Source organism: Trichechus manatus, unplaced genomic scaffold, assembly GCF_000243295.1.
Source record: "Trichechus manatus latirostris isolate Lorelei unplaced genomic scaffold, TriManLat1.0 scaffold00068, whole genome shotgun sequence".
Lineage (NCBI taxonomy): Eukaryota > Metazoa > Chordata > Mammalia > Sirenia > Trichechidae > Trichechus > Trichechus manatus.
The window spans coordinates 12,944,371-12,961,397 of record NW_004444004.1 but is presented as its reverse complement, the minus strand read 5'-3'; the positions used below and the strand labels follow the sequence as shown (position 1 = coordinate 12,961,397).

Genomic DNA, 17,027 nt, shown 5'->3' with positions numbered 1-17,027 from the left:
GTTAACCAATGTCATAAAACAATATGTGTACTGACTGTTTAATGAGAAACTATTTGTTCTGTAAACCTTCATCTAAAGTACAATAAAAAAAATTTTAAAAAAAGGAAGAAACACTGTTGGCCAAAATGTTGCTACAGTGATGAACAAAACATCGAAAGACTAGAAACCTTAACGAAAACTATACTAAAGATTTTATTTGGGACCACACCTAAATAAAAATTTTAAGAACCACTATTGATGGTGTAGTGTGGAAAAAAAGAGTGTTCAGAAAGGTCATGGGTTATTTCCTTGGATTAAGAGTCAGTAACTTTGGGCTAGAATGGGTTCTAGTTCAGGTTCTGCAATTAACTCTGTGTAACAGTCCTTGACAAACTTCTCTACGTCCCCCAATGTCCCCATCGGTAAAGGGAGGGGGTTGGACTAGAATCTACAGTTTGGGAAATTTATAACTAAAGGGAAATACTTAAACATATAAACATCTGCCTCATTAGATGGCCTCTAGGTCCGTATTCATTCTATAATTCGATGATTCTAGAAGTCAAAGGCTAGTGTTTCTGCTGCATATGCAGCTCACTTTGTAACGAATGCCACCACGTTAAAAAAAAAAAAAAAGCAGATTATTCATTTGGTTAAAAAGCAGACATGAAAATTTGCTCCTACCCTTTTCCCTGTCTGGCATTTTTTTAATACTTTTAGTTTTAAAGCACTGATTTTGTTTAATGGTCTACAACCACCACAAACAAAAACACCTTAAGCTTTTAGTGGTCCATCTTGTCAGTATATGCGTCTCACTAAATTATAGAATTATCTGACTCATCGGGACAAAAACAACATATTATCCTCTACACAGCAAATTGAAAAAAGCGATTTTCCCATCTCTAAGATAACTGATCTGATTTTGCTGTCAGTGCTACCATCATTCATTCAATCATCCAGACCTGAAACCTTAAAATAATTTTTTACTCTCTCCATCTTTCATCACTCACACAGAATCGCCAAGTCTTAATTATTTTCCTTTAATAATGTCTCTTGTATCAATCTCCTCTGCTACCACCTAAGTTCAAGTCCCTATTAGCTCTTAGCCGTGGATGACTGTAATGTTCTTTGTTCCCTTAATGACTGATACAGGGATTTTTTTATTATAAAAGTAATACATGCTCATTATAGGTGATTTGGAAAATTCAGACAAGTAGAGAGAAAATAATATCTATTACCCACAATCCTTCTGCCCGAGATGATCATTTTGACCCATTTCCTTTCAATCATTATTCTATGTATATATTAATATTTTTTTTAAAAAATTAGGATAGCAATATAAGTACACATTTATGATGTTCTTTTACTCTTCTATCATATTTTGTTATGACATTAAATGCTTAGAAAACTCAACTTTTAATTTTTTTAACTAATCCTCCATTGTTGATGTTCCATTGGTTTGTAATTGTTTATGTTAGAAACGATTGCTGCACTGTCCATCTTCATGGCATTGTTGGATTATTTTCTTAAACTAGATTCCTAAAAGCATAACAAGATCAAGGATTGTCACATCAAAGATTGTTACATTTTGCGAAGTTGTCCTCCTGCAAAAATGGCGTGGGCGTCTCGTTGTCTGACCTCCTCTAATTTCACAAGGGGGAAGGGTAATCAAGATCAACAGTCCAAGACTAATTCCTATGAGGTACAGGTCAGACATGCCTCCTCTCTCTGCCATCTTTACCAATTCTCTCTCTCTCTCTCTGGGATGGCTCATTTTAAGCCTATCAGGATGGTAAAACTGACCAATCCCTTCGGTGGGCCACAATTTCCTTATTCCCACAGTCCCAACCAATCACTTGGGTGGGAGTTACAATACCATGGCGAGAAAGGCCTCACAAAAGCAATCCATCACACTGCACCTCCAGAAAGGATATATATCATTTTACAGTCCACCAGCAAGTGTATAAAATGTACCAGTTTCCCCGTCTCCTTGTTAACACTAGATAGTATCACTTTTTAGAATTTTATTAGGCTGAAAATTTGTATCTCCTCAGTGCTTCAGTTGACATGTCTCACATATATTAGTGAGTCCAAACATGTTTTCACAGATATTGTGCATTTGTGCCATGGTATTTTAACTAGTTTCCATTATGCTAAGACAGGTAGCAAATTCAAATGCCTTTCAGGAGCCTGGCATGTTAGATCAACATGTGAAACCACAATGTGTAATATAATTGGGAGGGTAGAGCCTGTGACTAATTGGAGAATGTGTGCTCCGCCTAAGACTACAAACTGAAAAATTTTAAATACACCATGCTGGCCAAACAAAATACCTATGGGGCAAATTCAGGCCTAGGTTCTCCATTTGCTACCATGCTAGTGCCTTCCTGGTTTAACCCATTCCCTCCAGATTGTTGTCAGAATGATATTCCCAATGACCTACCATATAAGGCCATAATGTGACTCCAAATCTTTCTGTCAGAACTCCCCTATCCCAACCCTCTACTTCTATCATACAGCACTCTTAGGCGACGGTGAGAGTCTTGAGGACAAACATTCTATCTTACACAAGGCAATGCAGCATTGAGGAAAGCAGAGAGAGAACTCTGCAATCAGACAATCCTGGTTCAAATCCTACCTTACCACCTGTGTGACCTCAGCTAAGTTATTTAACCTCACTGAGGCTCAATTTCCCCATCTGTAAAATGGGACTAACAGCACCTACTTCATAGGGTGGTTATGAGGATCCAATGAGGTAATATAAGCAAAGCACCTAATTCACGGCCTGGCACATATTAGAGTTTCAAGAACTGGTTACAGTTGCTGTTAGAGTAGTTGTACAATTCCGAAACTCTAGCACCTATTCACACTAGCTGGTGAAATGAAGAAATAGACAGGGATTATCCTAAGGAAAATATCTGTAACAGTGATTGTCAAAATGTGGTGCACAGACTGCCTTACCAAGATAGGAATCACTTGTGGGCTCCTGTTAAATATGCAGATTCCTGGGCCCCACCCCGGACCTGCTGAATCAGAACTGCAGGTGGTAGGACCCAGTAATCTCTATTTCTTACAAAAACTCCAGTTGACTGTGAATCAATTAAAGTTGAAGAATCACTGTTTGCCATACTCACCCCAGTTATGGTGTATAATCTCCCCATCAGATACCTGGCTTCTGGGCCTACCTGCCTAGCAGTGCCCTATACCCCAGGTCTAGCAGAGTTACGCACTGTCTGTGACAATGACTTGGTGAGAAAGTTATCCAGACGAATTCTCCTCTGATAGCACATCAGCCTCCCTGCCTTCCTTATCCCAACTATCATTACGGCCTTTGTGAATCACCCAATATTCTAAGAATTATTTGGGGATTAAAGATAAATGAAAATCATTATCAACAGTAATACTAATCACTTACACTTATGAAGTGTGCCAGGCACACTAAGTGGTTTTTATGTATTAAATTAATTTAATCCACATATTAACACTATAAGCAGGAGCTATCCCCCACTTTACAAATGGGAAAATTGAGGCACAGAAAGATTAAGGAAGTTACCCAAGGTCAAAAAGATGGTAAATGACAGAGCAGAGATCTGAATCCAGATAATCTGATTCCAGAGTCCAGGCTGTATTACTTTCCTAAATTAACTGCCCTGTGTCTAGCATTACTAATTTAAGATATATATAATGATACTGATACTTATTTCATTTAGTGTTCTTATTCCTTTATTTAGATAAATATATTTATCACAGTAACCTCGAATCCTTTTGTTGCCATAAGGTCTCAGGTTTCCTAGCCACAAATTCTGGCATGAAAGTCTGCAGGATACAACTATTAGAGTTGCTTACCAGGGTATCATCATTCTGGTCTCCAAACATTTCTTTAAAAATCTTGCCAGGGTCAGGAATTGGAGGGAATATAATGATCTTCAGCCTTTAAGAAAACAGATATTCTGGGTCAAACCTGCCAGCCCACAGGAACATTCTACCTAAATACAGCCATATTAAAAGAAGGCTTGAACAAAAGACAAGGAATACAAATCCCCTTTAGTGATGAAGCAGTTGTAAAGAAATTTCTGAAACAGGCTATGGAAAATTGATGTCTTAAGAGCATCAAGTTTCGGTAGGGCAAAGGGACCGTCAGGATAAGCAAATTAGCAGTATCTTAAAATTTAAATAATAACAGTGCTTTGTTTATAATAAACCAGATGGTGGCTTGCTGTTTATAATTTTGAAAAAAAATCTTCTGAGAACAGGGGACATTCTTCTTTAACTTTTCTTTCTCCTTTTTGCTTCTCTCCTCTCCATTTTTGAATCTTCCAATGCTCTTTGGTGGACCTGCTCATCTCCCAGGTCTCTGAACATTGCAGTGCCCAAGGGTTCAGTCCTTTGTCCTCTTCCCTTCCCTTCTCTATCTCACTGTCTGAGTGGTCTCTTACAGTTTTGGGGCTTTAAATCCATTTACATGTCAAGGACATCCAAAGTTCTATTTCCAGACCTCTCCCTTAATCCAGATCCATAAATCCAATTGCCTATTTAACATTTCTATCTACTATTCATCTCAATCTTAACATGTTCAAAACTGAACTCCTCATCTTTCCCCTAAAGCCAGCTCTTTTCACCAATCTCTGTCTCAGTAAATGCCACCAATACTTGGTTGCTCAAGCCAAAAATTTGAGAGCTATCCTTGAATCCTTAATTTCACTCACATCTTTACAGACCAACCATCAGCAAGACCTATCATTTCTACCCTTCAAAACATATCCCACATCTGACCACTTTTTACTACCTCCATTGCTAACCCCTAGCCCAAGATACCATCAGCTCTCCCCCAAAACACTGTAATGCCTCCTAACTAGTCCACCTGCTTCCATTCTTGCCCAAGTCGATTCCTCACTCAGCAACTAGAATGATGTGATTTTATATGACAGTAAATCAGATCACATCTCTCCCCTGCTTAAGACCCTCCAATGTTTCCCCATCATTGTTAGCATAAAATCTCAGTTCTTTGCCATGGCCTGCATGATCTGCCCCCGTCAACCTCTCCAGCCTCATCTCCTGCCACTCTCCCCCTTGCACACTTGGTGCCAGCCAGACACATCAAGCTCATTCCACCCTCAGGGTCTTTGTACTTGCTGTCCCGTTAGTCTGGAATGTTCTTTCCTCAAACATCTAAATGGTTCACTCCTTTGAGTCTCTCCTCAGATGTCACTTTCCCTACAGCCCTAGCACCTAGAACAATGCCTGGAACGTTTGAAAAAAAAACGTTGTCATCAAGTTAATTCCGACTCATAGCGACAGAGTAGAACTGCCCCACTGGGTTTCCAAGAAGCGGCTGGTGGATTCGAACTGCTAACCTTTTGGTTAGCAGCTGAGCTCTTAACCACTGCGCCACCAGGGCTCTGGCGCATAAATAGGCACTCACTAAATGTATGTTGGATGATTGAAATTAAAATGATGATAAAATATTAGTTCTGTATCCAGCTTAATAACTTTATTTCAACCTTAAGCATTTACTGCAAGAGCAAATCCCAGCACCAGACTAGTCACTGTGGTGAGAGAAAGTAAAACATTCTCAAGGAACAAGCCCAACCTGGTGAAGTTCTCTCTCTTACAGCATTAAGTAGCAGCCTCCCTTGCGTTAATACTAGACAAGTCATTTAATTAGTAATAGTCTCCATTTCTAAACTTCCATTCGTTTGAAAGCATAAAGTGAACATAGGGCCTATTCAACAATTCTAAATAAGTGCAAAGGAAGCAGTGTCTGGACAGAACCCTGGGCAACTAATTCAACATCTTCCGTAACAGAAAATGGGCACAAGAATACTTCTTTGCCGTTCCATACTACCAAAAGCAACTTTTGGCTACAATGCTTCTAATACACTGGGCAAACATAAAACACCAGCACAAAGAGTAATACCCTTAGCATCCAGGCTAGCAGAAACTGCAGAACCTGCCTGGGCAGCTGCCTTACCTTTTTAGGTAAAGCAGAAGGACTATGATTGCTCCTGCAACAATGACTGGAATGATGAGTAATATGGTGATGTAGAATGTAGAGCTGGTCTTCTCACCTGGAAAATGGAAGAAAGCAAAGAGAAAATCCCTTTTAGAAATAAAGCAAACAAAAGTTGTCTTGGACTCGTGAGAGCACAGACACTTCTGCCCCCCTACTCCAGCCTATTTTCTAAAACTCTATACCTTAATAGTTAAAAAAAAAAAGTCCTGCTCTGGTGCCTGAAATTCCCTGGGTGAGTAAATACCTTAAGAATCACCTTTAGAAAGCAGGAAATCTTAACTGGTTTCATATACTATTAACAAAGATGTCACATCTATTAAATGTCATTTAATTAACACAGTGAGTATATTTCCTTATTGTTTATTAGTTATGTTATCATGAACACCTAAAATAATCATAACAATAACTGCCACTACTACTCTTCTTAATTGAGCACCTACTATGCTTCTGACACCATAAATCAAACCAAACCCATTGCTGTCGAGTCAATTCCGACTCATGGCGACCCCACGTGTTATATAGTAGAACTGCTCCATAGGGTTTCCTTGGCTATAATCTTTACGGAAGCATATCGCCAGGCCTTTTTTCCATGGTGCTGTCGGGTGGGTTTGAACCACCAACCTTTAGGTTAGTACACGAGCGCAAACTGTTTGCGCCACCCAGGGACCTTTTCTGACATCATACTAGGTGCTTTTACATGCTTATCTCATATTTATGCTACAAAGGTAGATATTATTATCTCCAATTTATACAGATGAGAAGGATAAGGCTCAAAGAGGTTAGTGACTTATCCAGAAAGCTTTAGTAAGTGATGGAGTAAGGCCTCAAATCCAGCACGGTCCAATTCCAAAGCCTGTTAGTAACTGCCTTGCTGCACCTAACACACAGAATAGCATTTGTCTATTTATATGTTCATTTTTCCCACTAGACCAGGAGCACTTAGAAAGCGTTATCAGGGTCTAGCACTACTGTATTAGGCAGCCTCTAAGATGGCCCCAGAGCCCTGGTGGCACAGTGGTTAAAAGTCCGGCTGCTAACCAAAAGGTCAGTAGTTTGACTCCACCAGCCACTCCTTGGAAACCCTATGGGGCAGTTCTACTCTGTCCTTATGGTTGCTATGAGTCAGAATCAATTAGATGGAAACGAGTTTGGTTTGGTTTTTAAGATGGCCCCAAGTGATCCCCACCTTCTGGTATTCACACCCTTCTATAATTCCCTCTCCTTGAGTGTGGGCTGGACTAACTGACTCTCTTCTAAAGAATAAATTAGTAGCAGTGATGGTATATCATTTCCAAGGTTAGGTTATAAAGGACTGTGGTTTTCCATACTGGGTGTTCTCTCACGCACTCTCACACAATCTCTCTCGCTTGGATCAGTCACTTGGGAAGCCAGCTACCATGTCATGAGGCAATCCTCTACAGAGCTCTGAGTGGCTAAGAACTGAAGGAGGCCTCTATCCAGAAGCCAGTGAGGAACTGAGGTTTGCCAACAATCACATGAGTGAGCTTGGAAGTGGATTCTCCAGCCCCAGTCAAGCCTTCAGATTGAGACTGTAGCCCTAGTGGACAGCTTGACCACAACTTCATGAGAGGCCTGAGACAGAGATAACTAGCTAAGCTGTACCCAGATTCCTGACCCAAAGAAACTGTGAGATAATAAATGTGTTTTGTTTTACGTCACTAACTTTTGGGGTATTTTGTTACACAGCAATAGGTGACTAATATAACCACACCTGGAACACAGCTTGCTCAGCCTTTCAATTAATAGGGAATTGACTACCTCACCAAGCCATCTATCCAACTGGCAGACAGTTGTTTAGAAAAAGTCTTAAGTTGCCTATTTTGCCCCCTGGAGCCAAAAAGGATAGCCTATTCCCTCTTCTACCTGACAATACCTCAAATATTAGTACTAACATCAGCAATCATGACTTTTCAAAGTTATTTTATCAGTAGTTCCTTGCCAAATTTTGAGGCCCTTCAACATACTGGTTATCGTTTCAAGGATAGATTCCAGTCTGCCAATGCATCTCCTACAGCGTGGTACCCAGAATGAAATACTGTACACCTCTGATCTGGCCAGACCACTGTGCCCCACCCCACAGCATTCCCTTGTTCTGGGTGCTATACTATTACTGCTACCTAAGACTGCATACGCCTTTTGGGGATATTTAAGCCTTGAGTCACACATTAAGCTTACAGTAAAACAAACAAACAAACAAACAAAAAACCCTAGACTCCATCTCACAACACACACATAAACTACAGGTCTTTCCAATCCTGTACTTGAGCTTGGTACATAGCTTGATCAGCCTCTCAATAACTAGGTAAATTAATTTCTTCCAAACCTAGGTACAGATTTATCTCCATTAAATGCCACCAAGGTATAAGTGGCATCTGGGGTCTTAAAAGCTAGCAAGCGGCCATCTAAGATACATCAATTGGTCCCAACCACCTGGACTAAAAGAGAGTGAAGAACACCAAAGACACAAGGAAAGTATTAGCCGAAGAGACAGAAAGGGCCACATAAATCAGAGACTCCATCGGTCTGAGACCAGAAAAACTAGATGGTGCCCGGTTACCACCAACGACCGCCCTGACAGGGAACACAACAGAGAGTCCCTGACGGGCAGTAGAAAAGTGGGGTACAGAACTCAAATTCTAGTAAAAAGACCAGACTTAATGGTCTGATTGAGACTGGATGGACCCAGAAAGACATGGCCCCAAGACTCTCTGTTAGACCAAAACTAAAATCATTCCTGAGGCCAACTCTTCAGACATAGATTAGACTGGACTATGGGACATAAAATGATACTCGTGAAGAGAGTACTTCTTAGCTGAAGTAGATACATGAGACCAAGTGGGCAGCTCCTGTCCAGAAGCAAGATGAGAAGGCAAAATGGGACAGGAGCTGGTTGAATAGACTTGGGAAATCAGGGGTGGAAAGGAGTGTGCTGTCACATTACAGGGAGAGCAACTAGGGTCACATAGCAATGTATGTATAAATTTTTGTATGAGAAACTGACTTGAATTGTGAACTTTCACTTCAAGTACACACAAAAAAATGCCACCAACGTCATTGTTCCACTCTTGATTCTGTCATCCAGCACATAGGACAGTCCTCTAGCATTGTAGGATCTGCAGATTTGCACATGCCTGCCTTCTATATTTTTGTTCAGGACAGGAAAACACTATTTGGATTGTGGATTTTCAAAGAGCTGTATATTGTAAATTAACCTTGGGTGATTTGACAGTAATTAAATAGAAAAAAAAATTTCAATTTTAACTATTCTCTGGCTGATATCAAGAGAATAGAACATCCCCTTCCCTCAGTCTATTTTCTGCTTTAGCTTAGTTTCCATGCATCAGTGTTTTAAATTTTAATGAAATTCTGTTCTCTTACCTATACTCATGGCTTGACTCCAATTACTCCAGAGGTTGTTATCTTCATAGCAGTATTTATTTGTTTTGACTCTTATTCTGACTGTGTTCAAAGTATCAGGAAGAACACTGGGGAACAACAAACAGATTCTACCCTTGGATACAAAATAAAAATACACAAGGAATAGTATCAGTTTATTCTCTTTCTCTGCTACTGAACCCTAATATAATTGTCTGCCAAATTCTGCATATGGTTAAAACTTACACTGCAATTAAATTATCTGACTTTGACTCCCGAAAAAAAAATGGCAACAAGCCACAGAACAAAGTTTTTTTTTTTTTCCTCAAAGCAGTACACATTTAGGCTATTGCCCATGCTGCCCCACCCCCGGTTGCTCTGTAACTCTAAGCACAAATAGCTAAATTTGAATTTACTGACCTCTGAACTCTGACATTTGATCTCTTCAACCTTGAAAATAAAAAAAATAAAAAAAAGACAATGAGTCCAAAAATTTAAAAAACACATTTTATGTCATTTAACAGTTTTCAACAAGCTTTCCTTTTATCTCATTAAAAGAGGACCAGGTATAGTGGGAAAAGGTTGGTCTTTTTAATTAGTGGTGCTGGGTCAATTATATATGCATATGGGAAAAAAAAGAATATTGACCCCCTACCTCACACTATTTGCAAAATCAATTTCAGATGGATTGCAGATCTAAATGTGAAAGGTAAAATACATGAATAAATAAATATATAAATAAAGCAAGCTTTTAGGTGAAAACATAGGAGAACAGTTTCATGATCACGAAGTAGGAAAAGATTTTTCTTAAACAGGATGAAAAAAATTAACCATAAAGGAAAAATTTTTCTAAAGTGGTCTATATTAAAACTAAAAATTTCTTCTGTTCAACAAAAGACACCATATTAAGAAAATAGAAAGGTGATGCATAGCATGGGAGAAGATAGGTGCAATTTCTGACAAAGGACTTGTATATAGTATTATTATATATGTCACACACACACACACATATTCCCTACAAATCAGTAAGGAAAAGACAGACAACCCAACAGAACCCATTACACAAGAGGATATGCAAATTTCCAATAAACATATAAAAAAGTGTTTAACCTCATTAGTCAACAGGGAAATGCAAATTAAAACCACAAGATACCAATACACACACCTACCAGACAATACCAAGTGTTGGTGAGGATGTAAAGTATCTAAAACTCTCAATTTCTGCTGTTAGTAGTGTAGATTGCCACAAGCATTTTGGAAAACTGTTTCTTATCTACTAGAGATGACCATATGTAACCCCGTGACTCATATATGCCTACATATATGGCCAACAGAAATGTATGAACATGTGTACGAAGAGACAAGTGCACAAATATTCATTACAACACTGTTCATAAAGAAATCCAAGCTGGAAACTATCCAAATGTCCAAAGTATGTGAGATGTAGTCTCGCCATACTTGCTTCTAAGGAGCATTCTGGCTATACTTCTTCCAAGACAGATTTGTTTGTTCTTTTGGCAGTCCATGGTATATTCAATATTCTTTGCCAACACCATAATTCAAAGGCATCAATTCTTCTTCGGTCTTCCTTAGTATATAAACACTTAATTTCATATAGATTATAGCTCTGATTTAGGTAGATAATTCTCATAGTATATGTGTTTTCTTCAGTTCAGAAGTTTGTAGAAAAGGTAACTCAATTCAACAAGAATTTACTAAGTGATGCTTATACCAAGTATTCTTGGTCAAAGTATAATACATAGAGACCAACATTTGAAGTCATACTGACTTTAGATCTGTGTGGCCTGTATCAAGTTACTTAATCTCTCTGAGCCTCAGTTTTTCAATAAAATGTAGGTTAAAACAGTACTCATTTCACAGTGTTATGAGACTCAAACGAGCTACCACATAAGAAGCACTTAGAAACATGTATCTTTGTAGCATATCGTAAACACTCAATACCAAACCCGTTGCCGTCGAGTGGATTCCGACTCATAGTGACCCTATAGGACAGAGCAGGACTGCCACATAGGGTTTCCAAGGAGTGGCTGGTGGATTCAAACTGCCAACCTTTTGGTTAGCAGCCAAGCCCTTAACCACTGTGCCACCAGAGCTTCAAACACTCAATAAATGATAGCTATAACTATCAAGAGGAAGTATTGAGGTGGTCCCCAGTGGTTAAAAATACAAGCTTTGGAGTTAGAACTTTGCTTAAATCTTTACTGTCACGAGAAATGCAACCTCAGGCTTAACCTCTGACGCTAGGTTTGCTCATCTGTAAAATGGGGACAAAATAACAGGACCTAGCTCCTTAGGGTTATTGTGAGAATTAAATGAGATAATGCAGGTACAGTGCTTATCAAAGTACCTGGTATATAGTAATCACTCAATACATGCTAGCTACTATTAGTAGCAGGAACAGCACAAAGTAGATATCCCAACTCCTCCCTACCAGAGCTTATATTTTCAGTGGAGAGACAAGACATACACACATGATCAGGTTAAACAGCAGGGCACAATTCAGTGCCAAAATGAGTAATACAAATAGCATGTGCGCCAAGATTTCAGAGAGAAAAGAACAGTAAAGGCTGGAGTATCAAGTATATTTCAACTTTCTGATAACTCACTTTGTTGTAAATCCAAGCACTACCCCCCACCCCACTTGGTTGTCCTTTGCTTTTCCCTTCATGGTATTGTATGGGGATACTATAGTTTCTGATACTAATAATGATTGTTACATTTCAGGAGACAGATTCATCTGCAAATTCCCAGAAAGGCTCTGTTCAACTATGGCTCTGGTCACTCTCTCTGGAGTTACAACCTGTCAACACTGAACTATTTTAGTAAGCATTTTGAAACTCCCATGATTAATTAAATAACTAGACCAAAGAATTCGCCCACATGCAAGGTGCTGGGCTTCTTTAAAAGCCAGTAGAAGACACAAAACACTTGGTTTCTAACCTCTAAAACTCAAGTGCGCACAGGGCCAGGCAGGTAGCAATAAGTGACTGGAGCAGTCCCAGGGGTCTTAAGGCGCCACCTTATGGAAACTATAGTCCTCAGGTACTACAATTTTAAATCTGGGCAAAACATTCAAATTTAATAAACAAACAAAACCTTACTTTGTGGTCCAAACAAAAAAAAATGTATAAGGCCCTAGTTTGTGACCTCTAGTCCAAAGTGTAACAATAGGACTGATGCCCGGAGGTTATGCCACATTCTGGCCAATGTCCCACAGCAACCTCTAATTAGCATATTTCATGTTAGAGTCTGACTAGCATACACAATCCAACAAATGCTGACTACTTGAATTTGACAACTTAATTGCCACAAAGTCCAAGAAAACTGAATGGCCTTACCAGAGCCTCCAAATATCTACATGACCTGATTCCTGCCTACTGCTTAGACATCTTTTCCTACTATGTTTTGGCCACATCAGCCTCCTTTCTGCTTCTCAAACATGCCCAGTTCATTACTGCCACAGAATATTTGTACTTGCTGTTCCCTCTACCTCCAGATCTTCACATGATTAGCTCCTGCTCATCATTCTGGTTTCATCTCAAATGTCATCACTTCAGATGACTGCCCTACCTAACGTTCCCTCACGTCCTCCCAGTCATTCTCTATTTCATTACCCCATTGTATTTTCTTCCTAATGTTTATTCTCTGAAATTAGCTTCTTCATTTACAAACTTATTTTCTAGCATGTAAGTTTCATGGAGGGAAAAAAACAACAACTTGTTTGTCACATGTCATGTTCACTGCCTTATCTCAGCACATAAAACAGTGCCTGGCATGTGGTAAATACTTAATAAAAATTTGTTGAGCAAATGAGTTAATGAATGGCTTAAACCAGACTACCATAAATGCGCAACCCTTCTACCATGCTCTGTTTCAGAAAAGAAGCATCATTATCATCAGCAGCTTAAGGTGACAAATCTAAGAGCTACATTTCATTGCTATTTTAACTTATTACACGGTGATAAATTCAAGTGAGAAGAAAAATATCTAAATAAAACCAAAATAAAGAAAAAACTTACGGGAAAAATTTCTGAAACAATGTGGCTGTTATTGACTTCTACTTCGTAAAGTAAGCATGTGCTCTGAAAATTCTCCGGATTCTTCCACTCCACATACAAGCCATCGTTTTTGAAGGAGAGATTTTTAATATCTGGAGGATCAGGTTTCACTGAAAGATAGAAGAATACAAATTAGCTTCCAGAGTTTATTTTGATGAGATACATATACAAGTAGGGATAATGAAGTTCACGAAGTTAAATTAAAATAGAGTTGATGCTTTTAATGGCCCTATATGATCAGACATATAGTTCTAGAATTCCTGGTTAGTCACAATTAATGGAGCAAGTTTATTTAGAGCTGAACTCTGACCTGCATCGAGTTAGAAAAGGGTCAGGCTATTATCAGGACATCCAGTTGCAAGATATAGAATACAGAAAAGGAGTGCTGGGCTCCAAATGTGCCTTCAGCTGATAGATTTAAGGCACCAGGTACAAGGGGCTTCCCCAGCTGTCACTCATTCATGCCAATCAAAGACTACAATTAAAAATGTTGTTGTTATGTGCTGTCAAGTCCATTCTGACTCATAGCGACCCCATGTGACACAGCAGAACCGCCCCATAGGGTTTTCTTGGCTGTAATCTTCACGGAAGCAGATGGCCAGGTCTTTCTCACGTGGAGCTGGTAGCTTTGAACCGCCAACCTTTCATTTAGCAGCCAAATGCTTAACCGTTTGTGCCACCAGGGCTCTTTGCCAATCAATTTGGATTTTCAGGAGTCAGCTATGCTTAAGATCAAGCAATAGAAGACAATGAATAATTAACAGAAAACAACTGGAAAATGTCATCTTCTAGCTGAGAAGGATCATCTTTTAAGTCACCATTAACATCCAAGAAGAGCAGCAAAATAAAAGGTCCATCTAGGACAATGTGCCAAGCAAGGGGAAGGAAAGAGAAGGGCTTTGCTTCAGATTACCCCATTCCTCAAGCTTCCCTGACTTCCCTCCCCTGACCTACAAACTAAACTGCCTTTAGTCCACTATTAGAATTCATTTCCATGACTATCTAAAGGCATGTTAAATAGTGTTCTGCTCCAAGGCTTGGGAGTATTTTTCATTTGATGACTATTTGCTTATAAATCATTTATACCATTTGGACAGAATCTGAGCTCCCTGTTAGGATATTACAACAAATAAATAAACCGTGATGCTTACCGTATTCTGCTTTAGAGATTTACAAAATGCTTGTGTATACCTTGTATCATTTGGAACTTACAATAATCCTTTGAGGTCAAGGGAACCATGCACCCCATTTTACAGGTGAGGACCAGTTGAAGAGAGTTTATATGCCTTGTCCAAAGGGGAGGAGGTAGGACCTCAACCGGATACTGTGGTTTCATGTTGAGGGCTCTTTCTAATAGGCCGACACTCAGCTGATATGCCCAGGTACGCTACACTGCTTGTTCTGATGGCTTAATGCCTGTGCCATTCAGAGTGTTAAATATTTTTAATATCATCCCTTATTATACCACATGGATTCTAAGCATTTTCTAACTAAGAGATAGCTAATTCAGGAAGTATATATGATCGTGTTTATTCTGTAGTATCATCCTCTCAAGTAGCATAAGTGAAAAGAGAAGAGATCTTAGAGTCAGAAAGGCTGGGTGCCAGTCTCAGTTCTTCAATTCCTCTAAGTCTCAGAATGTTCATAAGTAAACAGGGACAAAACATCTGGCAAAACGTGTGCTCAATAAATATTAAAATTTCCAAGCTTGCTTCTTTAAAAGGATCTATCAAAGAACCAAAACCCAAACCCAAACTTGTTGCCATGGAGTAGATTCTGACTCATAGTGACCCGACAGGACAGAGTAGAACTGCTCCAAAAGGTTTCCAAGGAGGGGCTGGTGGATTCTAACTGCCGACTTTTTGGTCAGCAGCCAATCTCTTAACTACTGTGCCACCAGGGCTCCCTATGAAAGAAAGATATCCTTAAATACAGTCCCTTGTTTTGAGAAGATGTTAAGACCATAATCATCTTTTATTTGTATCGATTGTTCAAAAAACATAACACTTTTATCCCCACTATCATAGAGGACTTCTAAAACTTACCATGGGAATTTAAAGGCACTACATTGAAGGATGGTCTAATTTTTCCTGCATTATCCTTGACCATTATTTGGATGCTACCTTGTTCTAAACTGGGATCCTTCAGATTAAAGGAACAACCAATACGTTGACCTTCGTTATAGATGTTTTCACACCGAAGAATTTTTTCCAGGCTGCTGTGCCTACAAGATAAAAAGTGAGACAACCTTTTGCATTACTTTTAAGAAAGAAAAAAGGCAGATTTTTTTTTTCATGAAGGAAATGTCCATGAAAAAACAATATTTGCAATAGGTCAAGACACCTTTTTTTAACTTTATTTTATAATGTTCCATTTCACACTGTAGAAAGAATATCCCTTTTCAATGAACATTGGTATTTTCAATAGCTATGGAAATTATAGGCATTTTACCCTTCTTAAAAATGCTCATCTGCGAGTTCCGGCAAAATGGCGCTCTAGGCAGAAGCACCACGCCGTCCCTCCACAGCAAAGGTCCGAAAAACTGAGCCAAACAGAGAAAACAACAATCCTGAAACCCTAAAACATCAAATGAAGAGATAAAGAACTCAGCCAAGCACCAAATGGAGTGAGAAAAAGTGACAGAGAATGGAGAGCGAGGAGAGATTCATGCAGAGGTACCCTACCAGCTAACGCAGTGCAGATCCGCCATCTTGGACTCCTTTCGGAGACCAGCAAACAGGGAGTACGAGAAAGCAGCCTCACGGAGCTTCCAGCGGGAGACAAAACAACCGGTAATTTGCATTATACGATTTCCCACCCCCCACCCTTCTTCACCCTGACTCGGCATCCTCTGCTTCCCGCGGCCACAATCTTTTGACCGGGAAACACCAGCTGCATGGATTCCACACACCCGAACGGGCCGGCTCTGTGAGTGCCATTTGTTGGCTGATAGTGTTGCTTTTTTCAGCTTCTTTTGATTTCTTCCTACCCTCTTGCCACCTCCCCCTCCTTTCACTCGAGTACCTCACTCCGCGCACCATCTTTGCTTCTTCCTGAGAGGCTGCAGAGCTCCGGTAATTTGTGATATACGCTTTCCCACTCTCTACCCTTCTTCACCCACACTCAGCCCCCTCTGCTTCCCGTGGACACAGTCTCTTGTCCAGAAACACCAGCCCGCACTAGCTGGCTCTCTGAGTGCCATTTGTTGGCTGCAAGTGTTGCTTTTTTTTCTGATTCTTTTGATTACATACTTGCCTCTCGCCACCTCCCCCTCCTTTCGCTCGAGTACCTGGCTCCGTGTGCCATCTTTGCTTCTTCCCGAGGGGCTGCACAGCTCCGTTCGAGTGTGGAGCTGCTTCCTGGTCTGGGCTGCCGCACTGGTGGGATCCCGGGCTTTTGTTCATTTGTCTGTTTTGAATTGTTTCTTTGTTTTCTTTTCCTTTTCTTCAGTTGGGAGCCCTTTCTGGCCAGGCAATGCTGCGTGGCAAGGAACTACCCTTCAGCTTCCACAGACGTGCAGAGGGATCTCTGAGGGCATTTCTTTTTTTGTTGTTTTTTTTTTT

The 17,027-nt window shown here is 39.9% G+C and overlaps 1 protein-coding gene across 2 annotated transcripts in view; it reads right to left on the bottom strand.

The window, feature by feature from the left end:
* IL13RA1 (interleukin 13 receptor subunit alpha 1) overlaps positions 1-17,027 on the bottom strand; it is a 59,580-nt gene that overhangs the window by 15,737 nt on the left and 26,816 nt on the right. Inside the window, exons 6-12 of one of the 2 annotated variants that reach the window (XM_023734489.1) lie at positions 15,510-15,688; positions 13,426-13,574; positions 9,806-9,835; positions 9,389-9,521; positions 5,948-6,044; positions 3,823-3,907; positions 39-1,515 (exon numbers count right to left, since the gene is read on the bottom strand). In XM_023734489.1, the coding sequence (XP_023590257.1) occupies positions 1,495-1,515; positions 3,823-3,907; positions 5,948-6,044; positions 9,389-9,521; positions 9,806-9,835; positions 13,426-13,574; positions 15,510-15,688 (694 nt within the window). In that variant the 3' untranslated portion in view covers positions 39-1,494. Of the gene's footprint in view, positions 1-38; positions 1,516-3,822; positions 3,908-5,947; positions 6,045-9,388; positions 9,522-9,805; positions 9,836-13,425; positions 13,575-15,509; positions 15,689-17,027 lie in introns of those variants that run through there. The other variant, XM_023734488.1, reaches the window with a different exon arrangement.